Source organism: Pieris napi, chromosome 16 (assembly GCF_905475465.1).
Source record: "Pieris napi chromosome 16, ilPieNapi1.2, whole genome shotgun sequence".
In the NCBI taxonomy this organism is placed as follows: domain Eukaryota; kingdom Metazoa; phylum Arthropoda; class Insecta; order Lepidoptera; family Pieridae; genus Pieris; species Pieris napi.
Window position 1 is genome coordinate 6,145,498 of NC_062249.1, and position 16,752 is coordinate 6,162,249.

The following is a 16,752-nucleotide window of genomic DNA, read 5'->3' on the forward strand; positions in this document are numbered from 1 at the left end:
ATTGCTCTACTATATGTCTGTCTCTTCCTGTGTAATTCAAATATATGCTTTTGTTGTTTCAAAAAACATTACCCTATAGGTAACACACTAGGTGATGTGATCGTAATTTTGATAGGATTTTCGTAATTGGAAGCAAAATTTAAAAAATACAGATACATATATGTATGATATATAGTGATAAATAAGTAAGAAGGAAATATCGTTTTTTTTTGTCTTAAATGCGATTTAATTATTAAAGAATCTCTTGATTGTCCTACCTATGTCTGCCTCTTCCTGTATAATTCAAATATGTATATAATTTGTTATCTCATAATATATTACCCTATAGGTATAGAAATTTAAACATATTTAATAGGTATAATAGACAAACACCACCATTATTCATTCAACCTTAGAAACCAGGACAACCAACCTTAGCATTATTCCTCAACAGCACTCTAACTAAATCCGTCTGGTGCGCTCTAGCAGCGAGATGCAGTGGGGTCTCTCCTCTCGCGGTAGCAGCATCTGCATCAGCACCAGCGCCAACCAGCACCAACGCAATATTCATGCAACCCATGAATGAAGCCACGTGGAGTGGAGTCAGACCTGACTCAGTTGTTGCTGATTTACCTGAAATTAGAAGACTATATGTAGTTTTTTTTTATTTACTAGACTGAAGAAAAGTAAATTTAAGTTGGTTGAATGAAGTTTTGTTATTGAAGTTACAACCAAAGATTCACTAGGACGAACACAGACAATCTAGTATTGATCTAGTATTGTATCTTAAATCTTTTCTCTTTATAATATTAGTGTAGATAAATTAAAATTATTGTTATATACAATAAAATGCGAATTCCTCTATCACTCATGCAAATCACTCAAAGGAACTTTTAAGGCAAATTATGGTTTGCAGTTCCAATAGACTATCAAAAAATGAGCCCAACAGCTAATATACACATATTCCACTAAAATATTACTATGGGTAGTTCTCTTTTCAACACAGCGTAAACACAATTCGATTGAAAGAGACAGAGATAGAACATTTTAATACACTTACTAGCACCATATTTGAGCAACAGTTCAACAACTTTGAGCCTGTTTTTCTTGCAGGCGATATGTAGAGGCGTGAATCCGTTGAGTGCGCGTGCGTTTGCGTCTGCATTTCTATCTAGCAGAAGTTTGGCAACCTGTAAGTTTGTAATGTTATAATTAGTATTTTTAATTATATTAAGTTTTCATTTATCATTATCTTTACTTGTTGAATTTGTGCTATATAAAAGTAATTAAAATAAATAAATCAATTTCGAATATTTGTCAACATTATTTTCTTAATACCTAGGTTCCCATTTACATAAATTATGTCCTCAAGAAATGTATTGATACTTATAGAGTCTGTGCAGCCAAAGAAGTCCCGTAGACACGGCGCTTTCAGCGTATAGCAAAATGATGGCAACATAATTCTCTTCAACTGTCTACCCATCAGAGGTTTACAAGAAATTAAAATCTTCGTTCTCGAGTATGAGTGGTGATACCCATTGATATACCCATGTGATTCCCACGAGAATGTAAGTGCGTGCTCCTATTTCACCATGCCTCCTGCTGATAGGGGACAAGTCTTTGTTTTTAATTTATGTTATTATTATTAATTACTTAAGATGTCATGTGGAACATGGTGTAATGGTTGCAGCTCCTTACAAACGTTGTGTAAAAAAAAAAAAACATGGCGATTAAAAAGAGTGGCGGAGAGTTTATTGCCAGTTCTTCTCTTCCGTTATACGCCCTTGATTTGAGAACTGACAGTAAATGTAAAATTAGAAGCATTAATATGTATTTCTTTAATGACGAATCACAAGTGTACATTGTGTTACCTACGTGAATAAATGATTTTTGAATTTGAAAATTTGAATTTGATAAATAATAATTTTCTCAAATATTATATTATGTAGTATAATAATTCAATAATAGTAACATTCAAGTAGTATTAAATAGGTGTCACTTATTATATCTGTATTATTTAAGCATTGAGCATAGAGTATTTTGATATTTCAGTTATAGCCAGACACATAGAGTTTATATGTGGATTAGTTTGTTGGTCGGGTTCGAGGCTTAATATAAATTGTAGAGTCGTGCATTTTAAAAATTGAATAAAGTACCCCCTGCAGTCCTCCTGGACATCATAATTCCCCCTGAATTGGGGGGGAAACCCCGGCACCACGGAACAACATGGTCGAGTTGTCAAATTTAGATAATATTTTCGCCGCATAATTTTATATCTTCTCTTACACTATAATATAGCGTCATAAAGGTGCAAAAATATAAACTTCCAATTTCCTCCTATTCCAAACGAAAATGAGTGATAGAATCCAGCATGAATCTCCATCAAGATCTTACTTAAGTACATATTAGGTGTAAAATAAAAGATGTAGGATTAGGGAACTATGGAAAGAATAGTAGTTTTAAGGGGACAAAATTTCGTTACCTTGACATGTCCGCAATGTGCGGCTACGTGTAGAGCCGTGAGGTAATCAACCGTGACGTCATCTATAGGTGCGCCTTCCGAAAGTAGGACTTTTGCCGTCTCCACGTGTTCGCCTTGTACCGACATATGGAGGGGGGTTAGACCATTCTAGAAGGGATATTCGACATAATTATTTATTTATTTTATTTATTTACACTTCGTTGCAAATAGAAGAAACACAATACATAAAAATTATAAGGGATGCAACGGGCGGCCTTATCGCTAATAAGCGATCTCTTCCAGGCAACCCTAGAGAAAAACTTAAAAAAAAAGAAACATGATGCGTGCGAGAAGTGCAGAATCCTTAATCTAAAGTAATACAAAAAAAAAATTAATAACAGACTAAAAACTTAAAAGCTAATCTTACAAATACATGAACAGCACATAGTGATGTAAAAGGAATCATAAGAATTATACAAGTCACGATTGATGAGGATAGGATAAGGTTAAGAAATGATTATACAGAAGAGTTTTAAAAGATGTATGTTTGATGTATATTTAACGCACAAAAATGAACACTATAAATTAATTAAACCCATTCCTAAATTTAAACAACTTTTTTTTAAATCAAATATTTTAATGAAATATTAACGAATCCGAATAGTTAAAGAAAAGTGAACTTCTTTCTCTCATATGGAGTGTAGAATTATTATTTAATTGTAAATAAATCATCCGTAACTTTTTCGTTAAGAATTTTCAGACAACCAGTATTCAAAACACTTATATCAAATTACACGTCGAATAGATTACCTCCTTCGGGTTTTTAACAGTCGATTAATATAAAAATTAGGACACCTTTCTAAGCTATGACTTTTCCAGTCTATGTTTTGATAGATAGTCTGAGTATTGACGTCATTTTTTTTTTATGTAATAGGAGGCAAACGGGCAGGAGGCTCACCTGATGTTAAATGATACCGCCGCCCATGGACACTCACAATGCCAGAAGGCTCGCAAGTGCGAAAAATTGGTACGCTCTTTTCTTGAAGGACCCTAAGTCGAATTGGTTCGGAAATACTTCTGGGGGCAGCTGGCCACATAGTGGTGGTGCGCGGCAAAAACTGCCTTAGAAAACGCTCTGTTGTGGAACGACGGACGTCGAGGTGATACGGATGGTATTTTGTATTTTGCCTTGACGTCCGATGATGATCCTCAGCTGCAGGTATTAGACCGAACAACTCCTCCGAACACTCTCCATGGTAAATGCGGTAGAAGATGCAGAGAGATCCCACATCTCTACGCAACGCCAAGGGATCAAGCCGCACGGAAAGTGACTGGTCGTCGACGACATAGTGTTACAAATTAGATTAAGACGTTCAATTTGTAATTAGCCCCACTTACTTTAGTCTTACTGGTGATAGGGGCACCATGTTGTAGCAACCTGGATACCACATTACTGTGACCTGACCGTGCCGCACAGTGTAACGGCGTCAGTCCATCACGAGTCACTGCTGCTATGTTTGCACCTATAAGAAAAAAATACTCAGAAATTTATCACCCATGAAATTACTGATTTAATATGTCAATTGAAATAGCGCTTTATTACTGGGTATTACGGTGCATTTTACAATCCATAAAAGTATTGTTTTATGAGGTATGGTTTGGGCGCTTATCGTCTACAGTAGCATGAGAGATTTTCATACGAAATTTGACTTCCCAGGAGACTTAACCACAAAATGTATAATAGCATATTTATTTATTCAAATATAGATAATTTTATTTCATAAAATCTATTTAAATAAACGTTAATGACACTGTAAGATAAGTTCAACTGTTACGATAGTAAATTTAAATATTTTATTAAAAATTATTAATAATAATTTTAATTCTAATCCCAAAAAAGTTATACTTTTTAGTACGGATATTTGAAATAATAGGTTGGGGAAAAAGTTTCTTCGCATTTTTTAAGAAAATTCAAAACATTTTTTAATATAGTTTATTTACATTTAACTAAAGTATGTAGGTACCATTTTGTTCGATAACTTTTTGCCATTATTTAGGTAGGGACATGATCCCATTGCTATAGAAATTTTGGGGCTTCTGATCAAAATACCGCGATAATTGGTTTTGGCAGTCCTCTCGTGATGATAACCTGACACTGCCGAAATAATTCTGAAGAGACCGAAACAGGTGGAAATCTGAAGGTGCAAGGTCAGGACTATACGTCGGATGCATTATCACCTCCCAGCCAAGCTCTCTTAGTTTTTGCTGAGTGGCCAAAGATGTGTGAGGTCTAGCTTTATCATGATGAAAAACCACACCCCTTCTGGTGATTAATTCCGGCCGCTTTCTCTCAATTTCTTGCTTTAATCTCATCAGTTGTTAGCAGTAGAGTTCAGAATCGATGGTCTTGCCTGGTGGTAACAGCTCATAATGAATAATGCCCTTCGAATCCCACCACACACACAGCATCACCTTGTTGCGAGTTTTCCCGGGTTTCGCCACAGTCTGTGAAGCCTGACCGGCCTTTGACCACGACCTTTTTCGCACGTTCTTGTCGTACGTGATTCACTTTTCATCATCAGTTATCAGCTTCTTCAAAAATGGTTCGGTTTCATTAAGTCGTAATAAAGAATCAAAAATGAGTACACAGTTCATTAGGTTTCTTACAGTGAGCTCGTGAGGTACCCAAGTATTGAGCTTTTTTGTGTACCCAGTTTTTTTCAAATGCGCCAAAACTGTTTTGTGGTCAATTCCCCGTTCTTCAGCTACGTCGTAACTACTGATATGCCGATGTTGCTCCACTTTTTCAAAAATTGCATCCATTTTATCTGTCATAGGGCGACCAGAGCGACTTGGATCTTTGACATCAAAATTTCCGGATTGAAAACGCTTAAACCAAATTTGTGCTACTCTCACAGACACTGCACTAGGTCGCAAAGATCGCAAAAAAATTTCGCGGCTAGTGTTGCATTTTGACCTTTTTTGTAGTAAAATTTTAAAATGTATCGAATTTCTTCATTCGATTCACTCATCTTGACGATACGAAAAATAAATAAAAAACAGTCATTATCCTAATTTGATTTTGGAATTACCTTCTTTAAAATCTCAACTTTCCTTGATAACAAAACCAGCCAGATACATATAGTATAGCCAAAGAGATTTTATTACAAGTTCATACATACTATAATGCGAAAAGACTTTTTCCCCAACCTAATATATTAACTTTATATAATATTAACGTTCTGAATATTTTTAAATGGTATTGTAGAATTGTTATAACTTATTATTTTCAATTCCGTTTTTTCAATTTGAGTAGGCCTAGTGACTTTAGCGTGCGATTCTCACCCCTGAGGTCGTAGGTTCGATCCCCGGCTGTGCACCAATGGACTTTCTGTCTATGTACGCATTTAACATTCGCTCGAACGGTGAAGGAAAACATCGTGAGGAAACCGGCATGCCTTAGATCCAAATATCGACGGCGTGTGGCATAGAAGGCTGATCACCTACATGCCAAATGATCATGAAACAGATACAGAAATCTGAGGCCCAGACCTAAAATAGTTGTAGCGCCATTGATGTTGTTGATTTTCGATTAACTCACCATTCTCAACAAGCAAATCGACCATAGCCAGCTGGCCCCACTTGCTGGCCACATGAAGTGGTGTGATGTTATGTTTAGCCGCTCTGCCCGAGTCCGCCCCAGCCACCAATAGAGCCTTGGCCACTCCCACGTTCCCATAGTGCGCAGCTATGTGGAGTGGAGTGAAGCCAGATTTCGAGCAAGCGTCGGGATTGTGTTCGTTCTGAAATTTACGGTTTTTTTTATGAACTTTAAATACCAAGAATGTAAACCATCAAAACATGGTTTATAATGATGAATTTAGACGTATAGTGGAAGGTTTCTATAAATAAATATTATTAATAAGTTCAGAGGCCTACTATGATGTGAAGGAATTCGATAGTAAAACTATTTTGATATTTTCTACTGTAAAAGAATTTAGAACCTATGTTATGACTGCGTGAGTATGTGATCTAGTGTATTTTTCATATAAAAAATGGTGTAGAAGAGAGGGTATTCCAGAATTTGACGACCAAAAGAGACAAAGTAACTGATGAGAAGATCGTAGTTCTCTATCTCAGACTATAAGATGACCTGTCTGGAACTTCGGAGTTGGAAGTCATTATGCGACCAACCTGGTTATAATAATAATATAGTTTTAAGAATATCCATAGCGCTCAATAACCTACATCATGAGCACCCCCCATATACACACATCACACAACACAGTCGAATTAGGTATTACTTAGTTAAATGTAACGGTATAAATACGGCTCATTGGTCTAGTGGTTAGTACCCCTGACTGCGAATCCATGGGTCCCGGGTTCGATCCCCGGATGAGACAAACATCGATGTGATGATATTTATATGTGTTAGGTCTATCTATGTATAATATGTATGTATATCCGTTGACTAGTACCCATAACACAATCTTTACCAGCTTAGCATGGGACTAGGTCAATTGGTGTGAATTGTCCAATCAAAAAAAAAAAAATTTTTTTGTATCTACATAATATTATGTATTCCATTATTTATTGTATAATTGTTTTATTGTTATAAATAATGTTAGCCGTAGGATTACGAAATAAATAAGCAGAAAGTGTAATTTGTAAGTAAATTATTCTATTCATATATATGAATTAATTACGGTGGTTATTAAATCTAATACCAGTAAAACCCCATAGGTACCTCTAATAAAAGCGTAGCAGCTTTCACGTCATTCTTCTTAGCGGCGATGTGCAGTGCCGGTAGTCGCACCTTACCCCGCGTGTCAGACTCTAGTAATTCCGCCACAACTCTGTCATGGCCTTGTTGCATTGCCACGGCTAATGGTGTGAATCCATCCTGAAATTAAAGTAAAGTCTTTTAGGGTAAAAATAAAAATTACAATAATATGTTTGTGAAATTTTATCGATTCTTTAAAAAAAAACATGTTTAATATTGTATTTATTGACCAATTCGTTGCATAAACATATTATGTGCAATAAGAAAACTTATATAGGAAGGCAACGACTATTTTAATAATAAACTATTTTAATAAAAAACAAATATTTTAATAATGAACAAGCGTCATTAAAATATACGCGCCTAAATCTACTAAAATTATACAAAACAAATAAATGTTTTCGATACTTTAAAAGTATCCGGAAAAATGTACCTAAATATCTACTATATAAATTCAGGCTTACCTCCGTTGCCAGTGTCTGGCTAGCCCCAGCGGCTAGCAGCATTTTCACGCAGCCAGCGTGGTTTTCCTGTGCAGCCATATACAATGGCGTGAATCCTGCCGCTGATTGCGCATCTGCTCTTGCGCCGGCCGCTAGCAGCGCCCGCGCAACCGATTCCTGCCCGGCGAGACATGCTATGTGTAGTGCTGTGTTTCCTGAAATAGGTTAAATAAATAGTTGAGTTAAGCCTATCATTAGTTAGGGAATTTTTCTGATCCAATGATCTATTTTTATTTCCTTTAATTAAATAAACTTCCAGAATCGGTATATTCTCTTTCTAATTTCCAGGTGCTGATTGATGAATTCCATACCATAATTAAGCATGGGAAGACATTTTCGTGAATAAAGCCACCAAATAATATTGTGAGATGTGCATATGAGTTTACCTTTCTTTGTAGACGCGTCGACAGTAGCACCGCGCTTCAAAAGCTCCTCTACGACTGAAATGTGGCCGTCTTTGGCGGCTAAGTGAAGCGCGTTCAATCCATTCTAAAAATTGTTCATTTAATCAAACACTCTACATATTATGAAATTACGTTTTAAGTCCTTTGATGTTAATTATAACACTTTAATACCACAGCTACGTATTATAACAACATACCTCTGACGACCGATTTGTGGTTCATAATACATATGTCGCTACTGAAAGCTTTATTACAAAAACGAAAAGAGAAAAATCAGAGATCTCTTACCACACTCCACTGGATTAGGTCCCTAAGATATATGTTTTGATTTTAAATTTAATACGTAACTAGCGGACCCGACAGATGTTGTCCTGCATTATATTTCAAGCGATTAGTATATTTAACAAAGTATGATGTACTATCATACTTTGTTAAATATACTAATCACCGACTGCACCGCCATCTGCTGGGCTGATTTGTGAATCTTAACCATCCAGGGTGTCACCCAAACGCATACAAAAAATTCATTCAAATCGGTCCAGCTGTTTCAGAGGAGTTCCGTGACACACACACGTACAGTAGAATTATATATATAAAGATACAGAAAATTAACGAAAACCCTTTAAATAACATAAAATAAAATATGTTTATTATGGAACATAAGATACATGTATCACTTATTCCACGTCATTAAATTTGAATTTGTCGGCATCCCTACTCATCGGCAAAGAAGACAGAGGGTGTAGGCCGAGAGAAAAAGCCGGCGTAAAAAACTCTCGGTACTCTTTTAAAACAGCAAATCCCTTTAATCTCCGTTTATATTTAAAAACGCTAGTTATTTTTAGATTCGCATAACACCGGCAAGCGATCGTAAGAGGATCTAACGCTTAACGCGATAGGACGGAAGAAAACGTTTCAGTCAAGGACGTGTCGTACTAATCCATGTTATAAATGAGATATTTACATGATAACATTCGTTTTAAGAACTATTGTATAATAGAAAAGTAATGAACAGTTAGTTAGTTATTATTGTTGTTCTCAATGTAACGATATGGCAAAACCAGATATTTTTAAGGTGTATTTTTATGTGAACAGTTGGGAATTTTTCGATTCAAAATAAAGACACTCGTTTGACAAAGCCAATACGTTTTTGAGATACGGAAATAACTCAGCTCTGGACTTGAAATTCAATCTGACATCAACTTTTTGACAATGTTCTCTTTTGGCAATGTTTTACATATAAATGTTTGTAGTGGGAAGTTAGACTATTTACTTTAAAACTTATAATATAATAAAATATTATAGCTTTTAAATTAAATATCTTTTATCATAAAATATTGTAGACAGTAAAAAAACAATTTGTTTTTATTTTAAGTTCACACATTTATATAACAAGAATCACGCTCGTATTGCTCAACGCTCATTGACAAGAATTTTATTAATAAACAAAGGGTTATTGAGTTAAAACAATTGATTTGAACTTCTCCGAAATGAATGTACTCGCTCAGAGACACGCTGTGATTTGATTTTTAAATGTATGTTATATTTAATTTCTTTGATTTAAAAGTTATCCGCAATTATATTGAAAACCGTAGTTTTATAAATAACCACTTTATTCTAAAATATATATATATTTTTTTATTTCAAGGTGTAAAATGTCCTATTATAATAAATGTTTTATCATATTAAACATGACACATTTGAATTTTATAATTAGACTGAAAAAAATGTAACCGATGGTAAGCAAAACACCGCAAGAATGAAAAATGTTTTTTTTTAAATATGAAAGAAAAAACGTATTTAAATAATAATCTATTCAAACTACATTAAACGCAATACGATAACATCGGAACCAAAGTGCACGCTACGGAAGTTCTATCAGCTGAATTCATCTAATAATCATGTGGTCATCCAATGTAACAGCACTCACTGCATACTAGAGGGGTAATAATTTGAAGCTGTTTTTGTCTAGCTCCGAGTTCTGAATGTGACTTACATAATAGCTTTAAAATACATTTTATTAACACTTTGGGTAAGACAACACAGAAGAACCGGAGTATTATCTCTTCGTGAAAACTTTATGCTAAGTCGAGACTTGAATTACCCTAGGGCAAAGCTTGTCAACAGATGTATTATTCAAACTCATGTACCCGCCTATGTGTTATTAAAAATGGGTGAAGTTTAATTTGACTATACTCTATTTTATGATCATTTGTTTTAATATGCAAGTAGGTTGTCAGCTTCTGTGCCTGACATTCACCGTCAATCTCACGATGTTTTATCACCCGAGCGAGCGTTAAATGCGCACATAGAAAGTCCATTGGTGCACATCCGGGGATCGAACCAGTGACCTCAGACAGCAGAATTTTTAATTAATTTAGCAGTACACATATTTATACATATACAGCTTAAAGATATAAAAGCGTAAATATTGAAGGCTATTGATTATTATTGACTTGACTATTAAGAAATACAATAGAAAAACAAGCAATTACAACCATACTTCCGTAATGTTAACATGACGTCAGGGGGATGGTACGGTGACCCACTTATTAGGTCGTCATGCATTAATATTGTACTTTGAACCCGGAAAAGCCTGACATAATATAAAACTGATAGAAATTCAATTTATTGCTTCAACCTTTGGGCCACTATACGAACTTTTTGGAGTGCATTTTAAGCGTCTTTTAACAAATCATTAGGCGACGAAATACTTATAGCCTTTGAAAAATACCACATTCCTGAGGTCGTAGGTTGAATCACCGGCTGTGCACAAACAGACTTTCGGTCTATGTCTGCACAATAACACTCGCTCGTATGGTGAAGGTAAACATCTCAGAAAACCTTGCATGCTATAGACCCAAAAATTCGTCGGCGTCAGGCACAGCAGGTAGATGTAACCTACTTTCCCATTTAAAAAAAAACAATATCACGAAACAGATATAAAAATATGAGGCAAACTGCCAGTTGTAACGCCACTGTTAAATGGTATATATTTTTTAATTTATTACTTAAGTAACTATTTAGTATTTAAATTAATATTTTGTTTGTACCGAACGATCAGACATAAATAAAAGAGTTCTGAGAAAAACGCATTCAACCGCACCAGGGGCTGGTTGTGGAGCAAAGCCTTACTGGGGCTGGAAATTCACATATAAATTTATTTTAGGAATAAACTGCAAAGATGGATTTTAGATATAAAATAATTTTAAAGGACTTACTGAATTGCATGTGTTAATATCATTAACTGCGCCAGAGTCCAATAAATCGATGACTGAATCTAACTGCCCGGCTCTTGCTGCTCGAAGAAATGCTGTGTTTGGATCTATCTGTGGACAAATTAAAAAAAACGTTAGTGCCATTTTATCTGTTTGTTCATTTTTTATAAGGACTCCTTACAAGATCCAACGGTCAAATTATAAATACTGGGATACTTTTCGGTATTTAAATCGATAATTTCTCCATATCCATGCTCATCACTGCAAACTACTAGGCTTTTTAACCGGAAGGGCTTTACGAACATTACCTAGTATCTATGGAAGCTATACAAGTAACATATCTTTTCATTACTGCTATAATATCTTTACTTGCTAAATAAAGTCAAGATGATACTCGCAAGAGAATCTTTATAGAGAAAGATTCAATTCTCAGATGCAATAATCAAAGTTACTATCAATAAATATGTTTAAGGATTACAAATAAACCAAACTAGCAAATAAACTTAAAATTTGCGCAGTGGCACTCAAGGGAAGTTCATTCGCACTGCGATCGTGTTCGGAATTTTCACGGTCGTTCTAAAACTTTTTTGCTCACGAACTTGACAGAACTAAGTGATTTAGTTACGATAGCTTTTGTGCTTATAAGAAATGCAAACCTTGAAATTTGAAGCTTTTTTATAAACTAAACTTAAAATACATTATGAAAAAATTGTCTTGTTCACATTTAAAACTTCATTCGAAATTTTATATAACAAATAAAATGCACATAATTATTATATTATGTATTTTATTTGTTATATCATAAAGAGACTGGCCACTCCAATTATGAATAAGGGTTTATTAAAAATACTTAGGTAATATAATAATATAGAGTTAAGTTATATTAGCAAAGTTTAATATAATAATATTCGCGGGAAATACTCAAACCTACCTGTTCTACATTACGTTATAAAACCTTTATCGAAGTATAATCGTATCTTTACGCTGCATTGTGAATGCGATACGAAAGAAAATTCTCAAGAGACCGTGCCTACATTAAAAGTTACTTCCTGATTTAAATTAATTGAAAAACTTACAGGTAAATTGAGTTTTAGCGTTAGATATACTTTGGTAAAAAAATTAGATCACATTTCAGCCTTATGCCTTATGCAGTCCAACTAGTACAAAAAGAGTTAAATCTCATCTATCACATAGCCGGTAGCACGGTAGAATGCGGAAGTGGTCCAAGTAGGCCTGGTTGCGAAGTACTAGAGGTAATTTTACTGGGTATTACCCACCCCTGACTGAGCCTGGAGTGGGTCGAGTCCTACATGTTCCAGTGACTTCTGGCGGTGCGGGGGAGTTTTTAATTTCTACCTCAGACATAAAAAGAACATCTTCTTGGGCAGGCGCAGTCTTGCGCTTGTATATGTTTTATCTTAATATACCTAAATTACGTGTCACGTTGTTTGCCCGCTATGGACTCCTAAACTACTGAACCGATATCAATCACCTTTTGCACACCGTGTGTAGTTTGATCCAACTTAAAAGATAGGATAGCTAACATCTCAATTTATACCCGCAATATTATTTTATTGCAAAATATTTGTTTATTATTTGATAGATACAATTCTAACAGATGGCGCGTTGAAAGTACCAACGTTTCACATAAGCTACAATTTAATCGCATAACTACCAAAAAAGCACGGTGGTCCCCATGACTGGTGTTCTCCTACCGTTACCCTTGAATAGTTTGCTACTATGTAATATAACAAAAACCTTAGCCTTAGCAACGCTTGGCCGGACTGCTGGTTGAAATATATAAGACAACATTTCATATTTGAAATAATACTTTTCTGCTATTGTTTTTCAAAATTAACTGCACAGGTTGATTCACTATAGTTTCGTAAATCAGCTTCGATTAAACATAGATATCGCGTTAAGTATAATGAGATTTATAACAAGATAAATCTATTCATAAGTCCGAAAGCAATTCCATCCTCACTTATCTGATAGATAGTACTTGTCCAATTAGTTAGAGTTGACAGGTTGGAGAAAGGTGGAAGCTTAGATTTCATTAGCACTAGAAACTTAGGTTTTAACTATTTGACCAGGAATGCGTAAATAAAAAATTTCGTAACAGAAGAAATTATTCTTATTTATATTAATAAAATATAAAAATCCTGCTGTTTCTACGCGAACAAATTTAAAACTAACCAAATAATTGAATTACAAAACTAGATTTAAACTGATAACACTAGTTAATTTATTTTTAATATTTATAGTTCTTATTTCGTTCAAAAGATTTATTAAAAAATTGACAATTTACAATTGGAGAAGTAATTCACATTTAAACTAGTCAGACAATATTTATGGTAGATCATAGAAATTACGTTTAATCATTTTGATTTATTTTTCATTATTGTTATTTCTAGGAAACAGGCTCTTCTCACACTCAACAAAACATTCTCAAATTCCTTGACATGAATTGTACCTAAAACTTTCGAACACTTTCAATACATTTTTACAACTGCACCAACACTTATAACATTATTTTTATACCAAACTATTTTTTATACGTAAAACAACAAACCACAAGTGTGATGGAGTACACCCGCCTATCGAGCGGCAAAATGCGCGCACCGCACCACACAGACATAGCGGCACTGCGCCGGCGCAGCCGTCCCGCTACAGTAATCGCCGGAGGTCTAATCATTACTTAGAATTTGCACCCGAAATGATACAAATCCATGTACACACAGGCGAAAAAACTTCGTCTATGGTATTCAATATATTTTAAGGTACCCCTACACCCTATGGTAGAAAAACCCATCAGGGAGCGGATAAAAAAAAATTAAACTATCCTAGGTGTTGAGATAATCGAAAATTGTTCCAGAGTCGCAAATACACAAAAAGGTCCCACAACCTTATTACAATTGTTTAAATGCATTATGGGTTTGCTGTAATGACTTGTTTCACTTTCAAAGTCATAAATACAGTGATAAGAACAATCGGATTGAGCAAAAGTTTCTTTACCACATATATTTAAGTATTTCCGAACCAATTCGACTTAGGGTCCTTCAAGAAAAGAGCGTACCAATTCTTAAAAGGCCGGCAACGCACTCGCGAGCCCTCTGGCATTGAGAGTGTCCATGGGCGGCGGTATCACTTAACATCAGGTGAGCCTCCTGCCCGTTTGACCCCCGTTCTATAAAAAAAAATTTTTGTTGTGTACGAGTTCAGTTTTTCAGGCATCCAGACATGTTCATCTCTTTTAATCCATTAAAAGGACACAGGCTTGTAAGTAATTACAATCATATAATTAACTCCAATATGTGTTTGCTACATTGCTAAGCAATATTTTACTAGTATTTAAATGTAAATTATTAATGATTAATTGTCAAAAATCTCAATCTTTTTAGGGTTTGGCCGTTGTTTACCTTCCTGTAATTAGTTTTAATGGCTACCACAAGCAATTAAAAATAAAAGAAATTATTTGTTAATCACACCTTTAGCGTATCATTGTGATTCGGGTAATATGAATTAAACGCATTCCTTAGCCGTGATCGATGACCGATTATTCTCGCATCAAAGAGGTGCCCATCGGTATGCTAAGCCGTGAAGGAACATTCGTCACTGAGAAAATAAATCCTAGCTTCCAGATTACACTTTGCCTGTATAAAAACCAGCCATTATTGCAATTGTGTCATGCAATATAATTCAATATAAACTCCTAGAGAAATATACTGGGTTATGAATTAAAAGAAAAATGGTAAAGTATTAGAGGTCTGAGAGTTTATCAAGTGGTGCAAAGTAACCTATTTGACTATAAAAAAAATTATGAGTGTAATAGACAAAAATGTACGGGAGACAAGGCAAAAAAACATTGCAATTTATGATTTGCGGTGGATTACGCTTAAAAAATTTCTTGTCTAGTTTCCTACCTCATTATAGGAAATTAATAGTATGACGGACAAAAAGCGAGTATCATTATGTACAGATATTAAACACCGTTAGAAAGGAGATATATTACGGAAATAGGGCTTCATTACATGACATATTCAGGTTAATCTCACACTAACATTTACTTAAAATAATACAGTTTGTTGTCATATGGAAACATAAATAAAAAAACAAAAAAGGTGACGATATTTGCAAAAGCCTTGAAAATCACTTTAATCGATGATTCTTTTTCTATCGTCAAGGACAATAAAAAAAATCATTTAAATCCAATTTTCTTTTTTAAATCCAAAAGAAAAAAACAAATTCTCAAACGTTCCATATTCAAAATTCTACTTTGTTCGTATTTTTTGGTCGATCAACTAAATTGTTTTGTTACAGATAAACTAGAATTCTTTACAATTTCTAACCCATGAAATATGATCCAAAAAATTCTAGACCTAAAAAACACAATCATTTCGATAATCTATAATAACAGTGAAATTAGTTGTCTATTGCAGTCGTGCCTTCTTTATCACGCCTTGATCTGTTATTGCACTTTGTGGATCAATCACTTTTTGAATAGAAGATAACTTTCACTTAATGGCAATATATTTTTCATCTCTTCTATGTTTTCTATTAGATTTAGTGAATTAATTACTTACGATTTTGCTCGTAAATTGTGGCCGGCGTGACTATAACTCGGGACTTATAAAAACGAATAAATAAAAAATACAAAGTTCTTTTTATAATGATATTTTTTTAAATATTAAATCTGCAAAGTAATTGCTAACATAGTTGTTCTACTACCAATATTGACACTGTTTAGTAATCGTTATATTGCATGCTATACGGGTGCGAGCAGTGTTGGCCTAGTAGCTTTAGCGAAAGACTCTCTGGAAGTCGTAGGTTCAGTCGCGGGATCTGCACCAATGTACTATGTATGTACGCATTTAGCACTAGCTCGTGAAGGAAACCATTGTGTGGAAACCGGAATACCTTATGTCCAAAAAGGGGACGGCGTGTGTCAGGTTAGGTTAGACAGAAGGCTCAACAAATACTTGTTTAGTAGAAAAAGCAAATGATCACTAAACAGTTACAGAAATTTAAGGCTCAAACCTATACAGTTGTAGCGCCACTGGTTTGTCTAAAATAGTTGAAATAACAATTCATCTTAAATAGTATCAAATCTGTACGAACAATTAATCGAAAACCGTTACTCCAAAATTCCCTTTGTAGGGCAAGATAGATCCACAGAACAGGAAAATCAGTACACAATGCACACGATTTGGATACAAGAAAAAGCTACAATTTGTTAAGATGCATGAGAACAATGGAGCCGCTATCACTTATTGCAGCGAAAATGTGTATTAAAAAAATTAAAGTATTAGTTTATCACGACAATTTGGTAGGATTTTTATTATAAAATGCCCTACTGTGAATACTGTGCGTGTAGAATGCTTCGTCACGGTCGTGAAAGTTATTA

General features: G+C 34.6%; 1 protein-coding gene across 4 annotated transcripts in view; it reads right to left on the reverse strand.

Moving 5' to 3' along the window:
* Positions 1–16,752, reverse strand: part of LOC125057225 (ankyrin-3-like) — a 115,646-nt gene that overhangs the window by 60,386 nt on the left and 38,508 nt on the right. For 3 of the 4 annotated variants that reach the window (XM_047660778.1, XM_047660776.1, XM_047660775.1), the window contains exons 2-10: positions 11,352–11,459; positions 8,113–8,215; positions 7,688–7,881; positions 7,188–7,343; positions 6,042–6,243; positions 3,839–3,963; positions 2,462–2,608; positions 1,040–1,169; positions 413–612 (exon numbers count right to left, since the gene is read on the reverse strand). In XM_047660778.1, coding sequence (XP_047516734.1) covers positions 413–612; positions 1,040–1,169; positions 2,462–2,608; positions 3,839–3,963; positions 6,042–6,243; positions 7,188–7,343; positions 7,688–7,881; positions 8,113–8,215; positions 11,352–11,459 — 1,365 coding nt within the window. Of the gene's footprint in view, positions 1–412; positions 613–1,039; positions 1,170–2,461; positions 2,609–3,838; positions 3,964–6,041; positions 6,244–7,187; positions 7,344–7,687; positions 7,882–8,112; positions 8,216–11,351; positions 11,460–13,920; positions 14,026–16,752 lie in introns of those variants that run through there. The other variant, XM_047660777.1, reaches the window with a different exon arrangement.